This window comes from Sceloporus occidentalis, unplaced genomic scaffold (genome assembly GCF_023333645.1).
Source record: "Sceloporus occidentalis isolate IW3139 unplaced genomic scaffold, rSceOcc1.0.p SCAF_15, whole genome shotgun sequence".
Taxonomy (NCBI): Eukaryota; Metazoa; Chordata; class Lepidosauria; order Squamata; family Phrynosomatidae; genus Sceloporus; species Sceloporus occidentalis.
The window spans coordinates 6,288,217-6,306,785 of NW_028316995.1; the positions used below are offsets into that span (position 1 = coordinate 6,288,217).

The 18,569-nt window shown below is 41.8% G+C and overlaps 1 protein-coding gene across 2 annotated transcripts in view; it reads left to right on the forward strand.

Moving 5' to 3' along the window:
- Positions 1-18,569, forward strand: part of LOC149303184 (spectrin beta chain, non-erythrocytic 1-like) — a 63,524-nt gene that overhangs the window by 5,715 nt on the left and 39,240 nt on the right. Inside the window, exon 1 of one of the 2 annotated variants that reach the window (XM_089481623.1) lies at positions 6,428-6,536. The exons of the other annotated variant lie outside the window; for it this stretch is intronic. Within the exon in view, the coding sequence (XP_089337749.1) occupies positions 6,428-6,536 (109 nt within the window). Of the gene's footprint in view, positions 1-6,427; positions 6,537-18,569 lie in introns of those variants that run through there. 2 annotated transcript variants of the gene reach the window in all.

The window sequence follows — 18,569 nt, forward strand, 5'->3', positions numbered from 1 at the left end:
TTGAATCCCAGGACACTTGCTCATCAGAAGTGCAAATAAAACCTTGAGGTCCAGTGACCAAGAAGGTGAAACTATAGGTGAACTATGCTCATCATACTTTGACCTCACTATAGGCAGATGGATGAGAAGATCCTAACTCCTAAAGCCTGATTCATTCTGGGCTTTCAAGTTTCCGTCCCTCTAAAACACAGCCAGAGTTTCTTTGTAGAAGGCTTTCCTCTTTCTGTTTTATTTTCCTTGTGCAGGCGGAAGACAACTATTTGTAAATAAAGCTTGTGGTGTAAGAAGAATGATCTTACTGTGGTTTTAAAATGTGATTACAGTTTAAATTTCAGTAAATACTGTGTCTGTTTTCTGAAAGGATGAACTCTGTGTACTCCTCTGATTTGTTTTATTAACGCAGGGACAGCCAAATGGGCAATTTAACGTTAGATTGCGGCATTGTTTGTGTATTAGATTAAGAAAAAAACCTACCAACATAAAATAGTCACGTCAATAAGGGCATTTCTAAAATACTGCTGCACAGAATTGAAAATACAACATTCCCAGAGTTCTTCATGAATTCTGTAGTAAATATACAGATCTTTACATTGCTAGCCCACTGTTATATGGGTCCCTTTTCTGCATATACCCGCTACTACATATCTTAGGTCGTAGCACAGGGGAGACCACCTTGTGTCTGATCTCACCATCGCAGGATAAGAACACCGTGTAAATCTTTCTCCGTGCTGTTTTACATCCATCAGGCGCCATTTGCCGTTGGAAGGCAAACAGACATCTTCAGGATGATGAAGTCCGTATCTGCTTGTGATTGCCAAAGTCTTTTCCCTTGTGACAGGAAGGAATCTGTGTGTAATGGGGTATGATTCAAGTATATATGGCTGCAATAACTTTTGAAATGACCTACTCTGACACAACAATAACTGCTTTGGTTGAGTCATTGACCACAAAGCAAGTCATTTCTTCGGCGTTTGTAGATCTAAGCTGTGTATTAAGAGGGTTTTTAAAATACGGGTAAATCAGACGGTCCATGTAGGTACCGGTCCATGTTCTCATCAGGCCTTCATATAGACTCTTAATGCACGAGAGGCGATTGGGAGTCTAACAAATGCTGCAATTCACAAACAAATCTGTTAAACCCTGTGGAGAAGTAAAATTGTCTGGAGTTGACTGGGTTTTGCTTCTTATGTTAAATAATCATAACCCTGAACTCCCAGGTATGATCACCCTTTCTTTAGCTTGGGGTAAATATTGTGTATATATAGCCATAAGTAACACAACATATGGTGGAAGAAAGCTTCATATCTATCACATCCTACGAAACGCTGGGCTGCAAATCTAATGAAGGTCAGATATATCAGAGAGGCTGATTAAACGGCCTGTGCTACTGCGAGGAAGAAATGAGCCTGAAACAAACCCCCAGCTTCTCCATTTTCTGCAGGACAGACCTGTTTTTTTATTTTTATTTTGGTGGGGGGCCAGCTTAACACCTGTCCCACTTTACAGACCGTGGGGGATCATGGGCCGGAAGAGGGATCCTCTGATCTTCTCTGACCGGTCAAGGAAGCTGTCAAATCAATGAAGTTCTGTTCTATTGCAACAGAGACCCCTTTTGCAGCTCCCACATGAAGCTCTGAAGCACAAGTTGGCTCTTCAGGTAAGAGGGCAGTCTTGGCCCTGCCTCCAGCCACACCCCTTCCTGCCTCCAGCCACACCCCTCAACAAGATGTCCCAGTGTGGACCCCTGAAATGTTGGGGGGATACACTGGGGTATCAGAAGCCTCTGTCCATCAAACCTGGGAAGCACTGACAAGTGAAAGAAAACCCCTTTTAAGAAAGGGCACACGTGGCAGGCATGTATTTGTTCTGCTTAGTAGGTTAAAAGTACTTTTCTTTAAGAGTGAAATTTCTTTGGGCTTCTTCATAGTTGACTTATTTCACCATCCCACTTAATGCATAAGGTTATTCAACCTTTCCAGATAACGTGTAATGTAAGCCAAACTTTGTTCTAGTCATTCTTGGCATGTTCTTGCATACTAATGTCCTCCTGAATTCAGCGGTTTAGTTGTTGTTGAATGTGTTAGAGCAGTGGTTCTCAACCTTCAGTGGGTCGCGGAAGGGTCAGGGCCGGACTTGAGGCATACTGGGAAAATTTCACTTTCCTGGGGCTGCCTTACACATTCTAGCAGCAATCCGGGAGCAGCAGGCTGTCAGGACCGCGGCCGCAGCAATCAGGGCCATCAGGCAGCTCCGGTCCGGCATGTACTTTAGTATTACTCCCCGACCGCAAAGCAAGTTGCTTGATTGGTTTGCGGTTGCTGTCTGCTCCTAGTGGGAGGTGAATAAAGTTTTTCTCTGATTGCTCCTCCCCTCTTCCTGCTGCAGCCCGCGGACAGCCTTTCTACTCCCTCATCTTTTCTGAGGTTATTTTTGGGTCGCGACTTAATGACCAAAGACAAATGTGGGTCCTGAGGATACACGGGTTGAGAACCACTGTGTTAGAGTATTTGATCCATTTAGAGGACAGTTTTATTGCTGATATGATGTTGGAGTGCGGAACCATAGATTCCAGATTCTGCACAGTTTAGAACCGGTTGCCTGCTCAGTGAACGAGCATGTTGATTATCTCACCACAACCCCCATTCCTTCTTCCCTATCACAGATCAGCAGAATATAACTAGTTATCAAAATTAATCCTGCAAAGTCTCACCTGCTATCATGTGAGCAATCAAATGTTGGCAGAGAATCGTGGGAGTTCTTATCACATGGCTACATTTATTCTAGGCTTTTGAAAAGATTGTTGATCACACATTGGTCACCCCTCTCTTTGAGTGATGCTGCCCAGTGCCTAGATCTATAAGACATGATGTATAAGTGTGGAGTGTAAACTAAGAGCCAGCTAAGAGATTGCTGTCATCCCATCTCACAGCAGCAGGGTGTGTTGCCAGCTCCTATGTGTGTAACTGCTTGGCATAAAACTTATTGTTTATGTAGACTTTCTACAGTTACTACAGCACAGCAACCCATGGTATGGTCCAGACTGTAGAAACAATCCATTGGTTGCTATAGTAATATGGCAACTTTTTAGATTCTAAGCTAAATATTTTTTTTTATACAAAACCCCCAAATGTCCCTTAAAATAGGAAATAAAGGTAATGATCTCATTATCTCATACTTTCCTCCAGTATTTTTATTTTTTGATGCCTACAATCTAGTGATGGATGCTGGCTGTATCCACATTGTCTTGGCAGGCAAGCCCAAGGTATTTGCTTCCTTAACTCGAACTAATTAGTGTGACAAAATCGAAAGTAGATTATTGCCCAGTCTTTTCACACGAGCCTACTTTATGCAACATGCCAGCCCACATCTGAATGTTCCTCATGGTGATCATAGCACTCTTTGAGAACTTCTAAACCATGTTTTTCTTTACCTGAGCGGCCATATTTTTGTTGAAAGTAATTGCTCCTCAGTCGTTGGCAGACTTTAATCAGAATCGTTCCTTTTAATCCGCAGGTCACTGTAAGTGAATGGATCCCGTACAGTTTTGCATCATCTGTGTATGATTTCATGTCCTTGATTTTTTAAGCCTTTAGTAAATCAAACACCCAATCTCAAGGATAATGGTTGTGTGAACACTTCATGACTTTTTTTTCTACATCTTTGTGTGCCTTATCGATAGTTAGGCTTGGGGTGTTGGTTACTCCATAGAAACGCTGTTTGCCGAGGGTGGAGCGCGGGATTCTTGGGACAGAGTGTCACCATTGTTGGCCTTCTGGATAAATTTTCCCTTAGGTTTGAAAACATTTAAGGTATTTGGCTATTTATATACAGTACATATTTTGTACTAAATTTTTTCGTGCCTGGCTGACCTTTGTATGTTCTGATTGTGTGCCCATAACCTACATAAACGGAATTGGCATACTGCTTAGTTGCATACCAAAGCTGAGATACGTTGGACAGTCAGTGTTTATAAGACCCAATGTGGAGCAGTAACCATGGAAACCATTGGACTGTTCCTGCTAACTTTTAGCATATGCCTGTTCTAGTCCCATGAGGCTTGTTCCTATATCTAAAACAGCGCAAAGTTTGGAATTATCACCGTGGCAACCAATTTGAGTTTACCGGTACTGTTTTAGACTTTACACCAGCATCTCTTTCTGTACATTATCCCGTTTGTGTCTGTCAATGGCTTGGCTTCTTAAACACGTTGAAATAGTTTTTATTTATGATGTGAGGCTCTCTGTTGCATATTAAGACGTGTCGCAGTGAGAACGGGCTGATATTGGTACTTGACTGTAACATATGGAACTGTCACACTCGTGTTTGTTGACACTGGCCTACGATGCGAGATAATACAGGCGAGTTATTGTTCCGGCTGATATCGTTACATCCACAGGTAATGTTGGCCAGTTGGGATGTGCCAGCATTCCCTGTCACTGCTCTCTGGGTTTACCCATTCAATACGGGAGCACATTCGTATATGTCGTAGTATGCGCAGCCTTAACTACCCTATTTTCTCCGCAAAGAAGATGTTGACAGCCATTAATTTCAGTTATTAGCCTCCATTACCACCTCTACGACTAGACAGGGCAGTACCAAGTTATGAAAGTTTTGCCCCACATGCTCTTCGGTGGTAAACGTCTTCATCTTCTGAACCAAATAACTGTGTTGCATTTAATAGATTCATAAAATAACTAGTAGTAAGCCGTTAAATACCCCTTTGAACCGCTAAAAGGTTTGTAGATCATTGATCCACGCTACTCCGTCTGTAACTAATGTTCATTGAAGAAATGTCAGGCCATTGTCCCTTTCTTTAAATGGCTACTGATGGTATGTGGGCCATCGATTCTGAACTCGTGGCACCTTTACAGTTATAGGAGCAGCCCAGCCCTAATTGATATCTTATTCGAAAACCGAATCTTGTCCTGCGTGAAAAAAGCCACTACATTTTTTTTATTTTTTTTTAAAGGTAGTTTATCTTTCTCTTCAGTAATGCAAAAAAAAACAACAAATGGATGTTTTTAAAATTTTACCAAATAGATTTGAGGTAATAAACCCTGTGCTTGACCTCATGATAAATGACCGATTAGAGGTGCTGTTCCATTAATTGCTCTCTCTAGTATGTTCAGCGATTAACCCTTAGAAGGTATGTCATTTTATTCTTTCCATTGGTGGTTTAATCTGAAGGCTGTGTTTAGTTACATAAGTGTTAAATTAAGCAGAATAGCTGGAACTGCGCCTTTAATGCCATGCGTATTTTAAACCTGTGTAACTTGTTTAATGCATTTTAGCGCAGTGATGTTAAATGAAGGTTTTTGATGTCTGCTTTTCTGTGCCTTATTATCCTAAAGCTTTCATTAAATAAACTAGCAGGACCGTTTAAAAACGATTAAAAGACCACAATTATTAGTTTCATTGATCGTGTTCTGACATTAATAGTTACTCCGCACAAGTGATGTAGTTTTATTCCACTCATACTGCTAAATGTAATGTTTAATAATCTTGTAAAGATACTTTTGACTGCAAACATTTTAGTATTTGCTATATAATAATTGTAAAGGTAGCTGTGCGTCTGCAGAATGCCGTGGTACATTGTGAACGTATTATAACAACGCACTGATACAATGTATGGTTTTTCAACCAAAGCAATAAATTGCTCATTGCAACTGTGTGACATCTATTGATTTGAGTAAAGCGACCAGGAGACGACTGTCCTCGTTTCCATTTGATGGTAATTGGACACTTTTCCGTTACATGAGGCTCTTAAACAAAAGATTGTAATTCCAGGAGCTTTGCTCAGGATCGTACCAAGAGTCTTCTCGTGAGTAATCACGCTAGAAAATCCCCTATAGTATTCTGTCCTTCAATGTACTTTTAGCAAGGCTGTTAGCCATTGATCTTTTCTCCCCCCGAATGTTTTCTCATGCTGTGCATTTTTGTGTGTTCCTGTTGTTGTTGCTGCCTCCTACCCTCTGCATGTGGTTGGTACGGCCTCCGTTTCCTTTACAATGTCTTATGCTAATCAAGTGACATCACCACTAAATACACAGCGCGGCTACTGATTAAATTACAGGAGAATGGTTCCAGGAGGTGTGCTGCTGCTCCTGCAGGCTTTCTGAAGAGTGCCCACTACTCTCACGCTGCTGCCGATGCATGCAGGAAACACTTACTGCCGACGGCGGATTAGATCGGCTTTGAAACCCCCGCTGTCCTGGCAGATCCTGTCTGGTTGACGGTTGAATCTAATACTTGGAGCTTGTCATAAACGTGCCTGTGGATTTTGTACCTAAACCCTGTTTACCTAAAGACTGTGCAGTCTCACCGGCCACGCTCGTGAAGGAAACTGGAAGCCGCCTGCGCGTGTGTCGGAACTTTGTGCGTTTTATGAATTCTTTCGGTGCGGCACGTTGTAGTGTTTGTTTGGTAAATGGAATTGCAGCGGACCTCTAGCATCCCAGGGCCATTGTCCCCCGGATACACAGCCCAGGTTCCTTACAATTACAACCAGCTTGAGGGACGGTTCAAGCAGTTACAAGGTAAGCGGAGCTGTCTCCTGGGCATGTTTGTAGGGTTGCTATGATATGGGGCTTGAAAGTTGATCTTAAATGCAGTGCAAATAATGTAGGCAATGTACCAAAGAGTATGAGTGACATTAGATTCTATTGTCTTTTTTTTTTTTTTTTATTAATCGGGCTGCTGCCTTTTATACACAATTAAAGCACACGGTATGTGTTGGGAGGCAGGGTCCTTATCCCGCTTCGTATAATGAGAATAGAATGCAGTTGAGCTCCGCTGTAGTGAATATCGAACGGTTTTGATGACTGTCACACCCCATGTTGTGGAATGAGGGAACAACACATTTGGGAACAATGGATGTAGGAGGAGTGGTCTTCTGTGTGCAATCCTGCTAGCCATTACTTAACCCTGTGTGTCCCAGCAGCCTGTATAATGCCCTGAAAGCCCCGCTCAGAGAGTAAATGACGGCTTGCTGCAGGAGCATTATTTGCCAGCCAGGGCAGCCATTGTATTCCAAGCTACACTGCGCTACCCCATGCACTCTTTGACAGTTGCCATGCCAGGCTATGTATTATTCAGAATGTCACTTTAACTGCTCTATACAACAGTAAAAGATCATATATAAGATCGCATATTACCTGTCCCTTTCAGTTTCAACAAATGAGTATTAATTTAGCACCATATGTTTTTTGTTTTTTTTCGTAATACAGCTATATATTATAGTGTGCCCTTCTAACCAGCACACAGCTGTGTGTGTGTATAATAAATAGACACACATCACATACTGACAGTATTCCAAGTAATGACCTCTCACAAAGTCCCGTATGCATTGGTGTAATAAGTAAGTGAATATAATGATAAAAGCATCTTGTGGGACACTCCCTCAGATACAGTGTCTGATTACCTGCCGCCTAAAGATTACTCAAGACTATCTCACAATGAAATTGGTAGAGCACAGTATGACCCCCTGTATTTGCTGGGCATGATCTATTTCCATGTATTTAATCCCTGCTGTAGTCGTTGGTTGACTACAATGAATGTATGAACTGTTAATATCTGGCCATTGGAAAGTCACCATGAACACCAGAACAATGCTGGAGCTTCCAAGCTCAATGCAGAACATTCTGTATATTTAGGTTACATTCTGGTGAGGAAGGAGGGGATGTATATTCTGCCATGTTAGACCCATGTTATTTTCCGTATTGGCACCTGCTTTGTGGACATGTGCATGGCCGAATGTGTACCTTTCCCTGGATATTGGTGCATCTTGGCGGTTGGGACAAAACTGATAGAAGGCTCTTTCACAATAACTAAGACTGTAAACTTAACATGGAAATTTGAGCTGGGCAGGTGGAACAAAGATTAAGGTTTTTAGGGACTTCTTCACTGGTTACATACAGTATTTAATGGAGCAATTTATGTGAAATTGTGTGAAACTGCTGGATATTTGAAGTCCTTGCCATGGGACATAAATCACCAATGTGTCCGTTCTCATTCCGGCAATTGACTTGAAAGAAAGGCTAATGAAAAGCTGGAGAATTTATAAGGGGGTGTGTGGAGGAGGCCCACAACAAAAGGCCGCTTATTCTCTCCACGTTGGGTAAGCACTTGGGGGGGCAGAGAGAAAGCAGCGACTGCGATCTTGTCCAGGGTGGGGTTTAAATACAGGAAACAGTCTGAATTACTCCAGCAGACCAAAGGGCTCTTGTTGTCTGACATCGGCATGGAAGCGTTGCCCTCCTCTGTGCTGGAATAACATGGCGTATAGGAATTCCAAGACCCATCCTTTTAATTATGAACAGAGTTAGAATTGCACTGTATGATGCAGACTTCTGAAGCCTGATGGGGTATTTAAGGTGTAGACCTCAGGATACCACAGCTCCTAATTCTTTGATAACTTTAAATGGATCTCTGTTTGCAGCTCTCCGTTGGCTCTTAAAAATATCAGATTGCTTATGAAGTGTCTGGCCCCTACTCCCTACAATATTTATTAGGGTCTGGTGTGAGGTGTCGGTACTGATACGTTTTATTTGATTCCAAATGTCCTGGTCGTGCAGGCGTTACATTTATTACAGATTATATCAGTCATGCACATATTGGCTGTAAGTGGGATCGATGTGTGCGCACGCACACACGCACATATATTATTGTTTTATATAGCGCTGTCATATTACGCAGTGCTGTACAATGGATAACCAGGACAAAACAAGTAGTGCATAACACAGTTTGGACAGAAACAAGGTAAAGAGAGGGCCCTACTTAAACAAGCTTCCATCTAATACACACACACCGAACATGGATGATAAATTGTAATAATATGAAATTGGTTAAAGGTTCAGACATATTTAGCATTATAGAGAGGGAGATTCTACTGCAAGGTGGTAGAAGCAGATCAGTCCGTGGCAGTCCATATATATCCCCATACAAGAGCTATATTTGGAAATGGCCAAGGTAGTCACTTGAATATAATCACCTCTAAATGATAATTCCCGCAATGAATTTAGAACAAATCTGCTTGTTACCAGCATTTCAAAATAAAAGGCCATTGATATCTGGAAACTTCAATATCCCTTCAAAAATATTTGTGGCCTGTGTTCGCACTTGACTAAGTACCCTTAAGGGGATGTGTGGCAATGTATGTGTTTTTATATTTAAGTCCTTTATTTGATTCAAATACTATCCCTTTCACTGCAAGAAGCTGATCGGTGAAGGCAATGTCACATCAGCAATTTTTTAAATCCCATCAACGATTAAAATCTCACTGTTCTCATGGATCCAGGGATCTGCTGTCAGTGATATAAATTCCAATCGTGCTAGAGTTTTAGGTTTACAGTATATACTTGGATAATATACACCGATCAACCATAACATTATGAGCACTGGCAGGTGAAGTGAATAACTCTGATAATCTTGTTATCCGTGGGTGGGATATATTAGGCAGTAAGTGAACATTTCATCCTCAGAGTTGATGTGTTAGAAGCAGGAAAAATGGGCAGCGTAAGGATCTGAGCGACTTTGACAAGGGCCAAATTGTAATGGCTAGATGACTGGGTCAGAGTATCTCCGAAACTGCAGCTCTTGTGGGGTTCCCGGTCTGCAGTGGTCAGTAGCTATCAAAAGCGGTGAACAGGCGACAGGCTCATCGACGGCCAAGGCTCGTTAATGCACATGGAGGGCGAAGGCAGGACCGTGTGGTCAAATCAAACAGACCAGCTACTGTAGATCAAATTGCTGAAAAACTCAATGCTGGTTCTGATAGAAAGGTGTCGGAACACACAGTGCATCACAGTTTGTAGCATATGGGCCTGCGTAGCCGCAGACCAGTCAGGTTACCCATACGGATCCTGACCATTGCCAAAAGCGCTTGCAATGGGCACGTGAGCATAAAAGCTGGACCACGGAGCAATGGAAGAAGATGAATCATGTTTTTTTTTTTTTTTTATATGACGTGGATGGCCGGGTGCATGTGCGTTGCTTACCTGGAGAACACATGGCACCAGGGTGCGCTATGGGAAGAAGGCAAGCAGACGGAGGTGGTGTGTTGCTTTGTGCAATGTTCTGCTGGGGAACCTTGACTCCTGATGTTCATGTGGATGTTGCTTTGACACCTGCCACCTACCTAAGTGTTGTTGCAGACCATGGACACCCATTCATGGACACTGTATTCCCTGATGGCATTGACCGCAAAGCAAAAATGGTTCCGGAATGATTTGAGAAACAAACAGTGAGTTCAAGGTGTTGACTTAGCCTCTAAATTCCCCAGATCTCAATCCATTCGAGCATCTGTGGGATGCTGGACAAATAAGTCCTCACAACTTACAGGACTTAAAGGATCTGCTGCTAACGTCCTGGATACCACAGCACACCTTCAGAGGTCTAGTGGAGTCCATGCCTTGAAAGGTCAGGGCTTTTTTGGGGACAAAAGGAGGGCATACACAATATTAGGCAGGTGGTCATAATGTTTTGGCTGATCGGTGTACAAGTCAGTGACGCACCAAGCTAAATACCGACCACTCTGAAAGTCTTGGTAACCCCAAGGAACTGCATTTTGGGCAGCCCTGGCTACTGGGAAGACTTTAATGGAAGTGTTTTTGCAAAGCACAGAAAACGTTCATGAAAAGTAATGAAATTTTATAATATGAGAAAACAATTGGAGGCTAGATCACACACTGAACTAATTCCAGCTGCCGCTTGGTCTTGCACATGAACTTTGCATGGACTAAAAGGTAACTGTGTAAATATGTTACAGTGTCATTAAGTGTCTCCGAGGCAATGAGATTGCACTGTAAATCAGCTGATATTTTCTGTTGGGCTGTATAGCCGCTTCATAATGTATACGTGAGGGCGCATAAGATCCCTGTCAGTTTGTAACACATATATACCAACAGCAAGGTTGGCCTTTTTCTACCTTAATTAGTATGTTACTATGTTAAAACACTGTTTTAGTACTAGTAGTATAGCTTACATCTCCCTAAAATCTCAATCTTATCCATGGCTTTCATTTCCTAATAAGCAGAGAACAGAAAGGTGAGCAGATTTTCTCATAGTACTTAGCACGATACAAGGATCTGAATTTCTAATTCTAGTATGAGAAGAAAAATAAAAAGGAGAAAATGCATAAACATAAGGGTTGTGTGTTTTTATTTAATGTCATTCAGTTTAACGGATCTAAAACCATTGAGTGTAGCTGTATTGCTAAGTGTATGGCTAAGTGCTTTCCTCCTCAATGGACTTTTTCCCAGTGTTGCTGGATTGTGTGCTGTGTACTATCGCCAAGACATTGTGAAGACAAAAGGCTTGTGTCAAAAGTAATTATATAGATCTGTAAGATTTTGCATATATATAATAGGAAACCTAGACTTCACCAACTCATATTGTATGATTTCTCCAGAGGCCTTAACCAGATACATCTAATAAAAGGCATCACTGTGTTAAATAAATGGATTGCCTTATTCTACAAAAATGTAAGGTCGCAAGAGTTTGGGAAGACTAATGACCAGAACTCCACCGAGGCGGGTGCGTCCCATTACTGCTAGAGCTGAAAGTTCACAGAAGGATGTCTCCAATTCATCAATACTGATGCTGTTCAATTCCCAGGCCCCTTAATTAACCATTTGGTCCAAACATTTACCCTCTTATCCAAGGCCAATGTTTCTATCAATGTGTGGGTTTCCTTCTTCTTTCGCTACACAAGAGGGAAATTACATTCATTAGGTATAGGCTAATGGGAGAAGGGGAATAGCCAATTCTGTGGAAGGGTAGTTGATAATGGACTCTACTCTAGGAGAATATGAAGTGTCTTAGGACCACCGATAAAGACCAATTTGTATTTAGCTTGGTGATACATATTGGAATTTCAGCTGCATCCCAAGTTGAAAAGGCTGCCTATTCCTGATGGGTTACAGCCATACAAGATAGTTTGATTCTGTCTGTACAATGACTCAGTATTATTGCCCCTATAGCCTGCTGTTTGTTTCATGAAATACATGACATTCATGGGGGGGTAAGCTGTCATGTGAACGGCCCCATATGTCACTGTACTCAGTGCATTATCTCACTAACCACTCAAGCTGTACGCTTGGCACAAAAAAGATAGATCGACTTTAAAATGAAAAACACATGCAGGAATAATGCTGATACATCGTGGAAGCATATGAAACCTTCACTAAGTAAAGATATTTTGTCCAGGTGTAACCAATTGTTTGATATTCTAGTTGTTGAGAGCGGCTGCGTGTCTATGGGAGCGCGCGCGCTCATGTGTTCAGTCATGCTTGTTCCAGAAACCCATGAAGACACAAAGAGCACTCATTACACCACTGGGACGGTGCTGTTCTGAGCTGAGTGGATCCTTTGTTATAAAATAAATAATTAAAATAAATACAGTGGCTATCATGGAATTGGCCGTTCTCACAGATCTCCTGAATGGGGTACTGTTCTGCGAAGGGCAAGAAGTACAGAGAAAAAGGAAAATTCACATTTTCAAAGCCATTTGGAAAATGCCAATCATGTTGGTTTATGAGAAAATAAAATACGTTTCATTAGGTGCCTGTTTTAGGGTTTTTTACAGCTCTGTGGAGTATATTCTATACCTCGTTATGGTCCAGATAGAAAATCTGATACTAAGGGTACCGGTCAGAAAAGGAGCGCATAAAAACTGCACAACTACACAATTCCACATCTGTGCGTTAAACGCTTCGCACCGGAACACTGAGGTTTTGTGTCATTTGATCCGAAATAGAAAGCTGGTTTTATGCATGAAATGTATCCTGTGCCCAATCAGAACACCTATGTTGGGGGTCAAGGCTGTATGTGGGGGCAGGGCCAACATGCTGAGGGGAGGAGCCAGAGATATGGCCTCCCATCCAACTTATCTGAGTGGCAGCTGAGTGTGAGAGGGTGGGCACATGGGAGCTGTAATGGAGGTCTGTTCTGAAACGTCATTGATTTCATTGCTCCCTGGGCCAGGCAGGGGCGATCAGGCATTAGGTGTGCTCTTTAGTACAAAATAAGTTTCAATGCGAGAATCACTTCTTTGTCCTCTGTACAAAACCCTGTTGATTCCTTATGCCAGCGGCGTGAATAGCGCAGGTAACGACACCACATTTTCTGCACAACCACCAATTTGTTGGAAGAGTAGATAAGGGTTTTTTTGTTTGTTTTTTTATAAATACAATAATTTGTACCAGCGGGATATGGCCCGAGTATTAATACCTTGATCGTCATGTGGTGATGGTACCTTACACTGCTCACCTGTCTATCATTCAGAGAACTATATCAGCAGCTCCATATCACTCATTTCGGTCTCCGTCAGTCATGAAATAGCTTGTCTCCTTAAATTTGTTAGTAAAAGGAAAATAAAAAAAAAATGCACTTAACGCCAGCGAGGTGTTGGTTCGTTGCTGTAACAGTAGAAATGAAGCAGGAACCCACAAACATCTGCCCTCACTTAAAGGGGAAGCGTCGGTTACTACGAAGGTAAATATTATTTTTTGAGCGCTTCCTGCTCAATCAAAGGCGAGTCCACCCTTTCCTGGCCAGGCTTCTCACTGAAAAGTTTCCACGGCTAAAACTGGACTCTGCTCCTCGCTTACATGCAATACCGTACATTAACGTCAGGAACGTGCCGTGGGGATACGGGATGGATGTCTGCAGCGAGTCACTTTCACGCAGCTTTACTACGCTTATTAAAGCCGCACTAGTTATCCGGCACGGATTTAATGGAATCCTTCGCTTTTTAGTACAGTTTGAAAAATATCATTGACAGATCCATTGCTTGTATCATGTTTGATTAGACAGAAATGTTGGAAATCATGGAACGAGAACGCTCACCATTGAAACATTGGTGCTTATGTATAAAGGGAGTGCAAACACACAAGATAAAAGCCTAAAATCTTGCTTGCAGCATAATATGTATAAAAACTGCATACATTTATACACAAGATTCTCCTCCAGAATCTGTCATTTTTTACCTGCAAGACAGTTTGTACATTGGTGTAACGATCATTCTTTTGATGCTTGTGAATTAGTTTCTGTGTAAGAAATTCACTATGAAGACTAGCTCTTAAGTAGTTAAAGCCAGCTGTGTGAAACAACTTCATCAAATGCAGTTTCTTCAAGCAGCATTCAATCTACCATGAAGCTGTTACATTTCTTGGCCCCGTAGGCCAGTCAAAGCTGTTCTTGGCTCATGTGCGGATTTGTAGATCCTGTACATGTTCTTTACAAACGGCTGCCATATGAAACGTAGAGGTCATTCGGTGCGCTCTCATTCACTCGCCGTTCAGCGCTTAAAGTTAGTGATGTAATCACAGTAAAACTTACAAGATGGCGTGCATCAGAGCCTATATTTTTGGCAGTCAGCCCGTCTACATTTTTATTCATTAACCTGTCATGTTAGAGGTAATCAAAATCCTGCGGTGTGTCAATGGGAAAAGAATGGAAAAAATTTGTTCATTTGCGATGCATTTCCAATCCACTCTCGTGGCCATCAAACAGTTAATTCCTTCTCTAATAAGTATTAGGCTAAACCCAGACTGCTGCTTCATCTGTACCGTGAGCTTGAAAGTGTTTTGTCACGCACACAAACACACACACACAATGCCTTGAAATTTGTCAAGCTGTTTTTTGTTTTTTGTTTTTTTTAACATTATGATGCTAGCTGATGTTGCTGACATGGATGCATTGTCTTATCCATTTCTCTTCTTGGTGGTGGTTTCATGAAACCATGAGCTGAAACATTTCCATGCTGCTACTATAGTGTGTGTCTGTCTGTGTGTCAGAAATTCTCTCTTGAGAATCTTCTCTCCTTTATACAGGACCAAGTTCTTACATGAACAATTGTCTAGGGCCAGTCTTTCATAATGGATCTCAGTTGAGTGATTAAAATGTTTTGACTCTCCTGTAGACCCCTTGTTTGTTGGAATAAATCCCATAGTGTTTAGATTTTAACCAGACTCAGGAAGGCTGTTGGTGTAAAACTTCCCAAAGGTAGGATGCGGTGTGTGTACAGCTGACATTTTTTTATTTTTGGTAAAAGTTTTTTGAGTCGTGGGCCCAATTTCAAAGAGATTGCTGATTTTGGTAATATAATTGAATGTGATGGTAACTTATAGAATTGTTATACAATGTTACTGCCTCTGCTGGACGGTGAAACTTGATCAGTGCATTCATGAGTAGCCCAGCCAGCAGCGGCCTTGCTGTTTATAACCGGAAATATCTAGCTTTTTTAATAAAACTCAGAATGGGCAGCGAGTCTGCACTGTGAGTAAACGTGAGAAAGTGTAATAAAGGGCAATAGCGTTCGCTTTAATCTGACGACCTTTACACCTGAAAGCTACCAGCTTGGCCTGGGGGGCTGGGCCGTTTACACACACTTCAACAAAACTCTTTCACAGCAGGAACATTGTTACGAGCCAGAATAACAGATATCTCACTCGTTATAAAAGTAATGCCATACCATGAAGAGTAGCGTACCACCCAGCATGCCAAGGAGCCCTTCCTGTAATGGGACCTATAAACCAAGTGTCCGGGTCTGGCCAAAGAGCTTTATCTTGACTTTCTACAAGCAGTTTTGACCTATTGATGGAGTTTGAATGCGATCCCAACACTTATTGTGATTTGGTTGCAATAATCAAAGGCTGTATTGAAATAACACCCTAAGATTGTGTACTGGAGTGAAGCAAACAGCACAGCGTTGTGTATTGTGCAATGTTTGTCAATGAGACAAAAGCACAACCTAACCAAAGCGATAGGACCCGGTGGCTGCTGAATTTCTTACTCCTTGAGCATTTTTACTGTTGTATGTTACACGAAGCCTTGGTTTTTTGTCCGTTAAGAAGGAATGGTATCATCAGCTGTCTAACTCTTGCGTATTAATCTTACCTTGCTTTCAGTAACTGGCGAGACATTCAGAAAGTGATGGGTTCTTCTTCTAAATCCATCTCTTTTCTCTTTTCAAGGACATGAAGTTGTGTTTTATGTAGCTGCAAAAAAACTTTTTTCTTTTTGGGAAGTTCCATCCCATTGCATTTCTTATATTTTCTTGGGGATTTACAATTCCTGCATAAATTCTTTAGACCCTTGTCCATAGTTTCTTCTTTTTAACCCTATGTTAAATGTTATGTGGGACATCTGCCCCAACTCCATTCCCAGCCCCATCTGTTACAAAAACAGCCACTCTAATGTAATCATACCCCACTTTTCAGTTTAAAAGCAAATAAATCAGTTGGGCGTTGAAGAGAATTAGTAAATCCTTGCATGTCATATCCCAAGTAAAAATATTTTTCTTGGACACTTGCACCTCCGTGACTGCACCGTGAAGGAATCCGTCCCTGCATCTCTGTGCAATTATACAGCTGCTGCAATGATCATCAGATGGAATCTGTTTTCTTTCTCCGTATTCAGTTTAAAATGTAAATTGCAGTCATCATTTGTGAACAGCTTATCCTCTGTCAGCTCATTCGCACGGTGATTTAGGTTTGTGACTCACAAGCCATGTATCAGGTTTTAATCGGACTCCCCAGTTTGCTCGATGGAGTCCAGCTGGAGTGGTTTCAGAATCAGGAGGTTCCACTCACCGCAGCTAATTATCTCTATAAGTAACCACGCCAAATGTGTGTTACAAAGTATACATTTTACATAACCAGTGAATGATCCACACGCTTTGTCTGCCACATCTTCTCATCTGCCCAGTTAAACAGGCATATGTTAATCCTGCGCTGGGAGTCAAATGGAGGATTTACATGGGGTTTCATTCACATACAACATGTCAAGACTTCCAACCAAACCGTTTAAATATGTGGAATGACCCTTTTATGGCCCCAGTCTGCAAATGTTTCTACTAGAAAAACCCTAAAATCTTGTGTGTCCTTTTCTGATATCCTGATAGCCCAGCGTGTATCTGCTCCGTGTATGTTTACTGTCGCTGTCAGTGAATTGACGAGATCTCGAAGGTTCGTCTAAGTATCGGTGAAGTTACAATTCACCAACGCCCTCCAACTTAATCCTTAAACATTTCCTGCAAGAAGAGCTATGTTATAAAGGTGACAAATGTGACAAATGTGACGTAACCGCATCCACCTGAACACACGGTTTACCAAATAAACCACATGTCCTTTTCTCATAACTAGGAATACAATGTGGCAGTGCTGGCTTCTTCATGGTCTTCTGGAGTCTTGGCAAGTTAGAACCTACAATCCTACAAATAGGTGTAAATGAAATCGTATAGATATGATAATTGAGGTAACATTTTATCATCAGAAGCAGTTTTGCTTAGACTTTCAGGTATGTTTGTCTGCTTTGATGGGTTAATTGACTAAACTGGGAGTTTGTAAGAGAGCGGAGTATATAAATTCCCGATACCACTATGCCTTAGGAAAGGTCGATCCTCGTGAGCTTCTCTTGCAGGGAGGGACAGAGGTGGCCCTGAATAATTTTCAGTTAATGTGGGGAGAGTTCCGAAGGCATCTCGCTAATTTACGTAATGTAATCCACCTCAGCCCTTCTGCTGCATGAAAGACGCTGGATCTACGTAATAAGTAGTAAAATTGGCGAGTTTGAACACTCTCTGAGAATATGTAGTCTACATCGGCACACGGATAATGTCTGAAGTAGAGTATTTACTTGTTTGTTTTCCTCCGACAAACATGCTGCATTTAAGATGCCAAAATATTTTCTTGACCTAATCTAAGATGCTGTATGCGTGATCGAGTGTTTCTTTTCCTTGGTATTCGTGAACTTAACTTTAAGGGGAAAGGGTGTCATTTTTTGCCCTTTGATTTATTTATAAATAAACTTCAGTTTCTGGTTTTGGTGCAGCTGCCAAAGTTCAGAGGAAACTTCTGTAGCAGCTGTGTCAGGTCACCCAGCGTTCACTTCCTTCAGTTGTCGCTCGTGTGCGCCATTCGGATTCTGTTTGATAAGCTCCCGGAACGCGATAAATGAGATCTGGCCGAGAAGATGCCAGCTTACGCTCTTATAGCGTAATAATGTTATGTGCGATAGTACCGGTGCCCTATGTACAGTGTTGTGAGCATTTTCTTGTTTTGCGATTTTACTCCTACACCTGATATACAGCTTGAATTGTTCTTATGTTTTCCATCTGTAGTGTGATAACTATAACTACTGCTGGAACATGCAGTCCAACCGTACTATTATCATAATGTTATGTTCTGCGGCTTTGCATAACAGAAACGCTTTGTTTAGAAACACATCCTGTTTGAATACCTTTAGACAAGGGTACCCTGTCCTTGGGGCCTTGCAGGAGTTCCGAGTAGGAATCAGGGACTCGTAGAACCTCTTAAGAGATCCGTGGCTTCTGAATGCGGGGTACTACCCCTCAGAGCCAACTGATATACATGTGTGACCCCAGATCAGAAGCCGCCACTACGAAGTGTAGTCAAGTTGGGGACACCCTTAACTTATTCTTATTTGTTAGGCCAAAAAGTGGAAATAAACTGAGCTTGCCCTACGTGATAAATAAGCTGAGGTGGAGAGCATGTTGAAGCTGGAAAGGAGAGTATGTATAAACCAAAGGTGGGTGGCAAGAAGCCAGA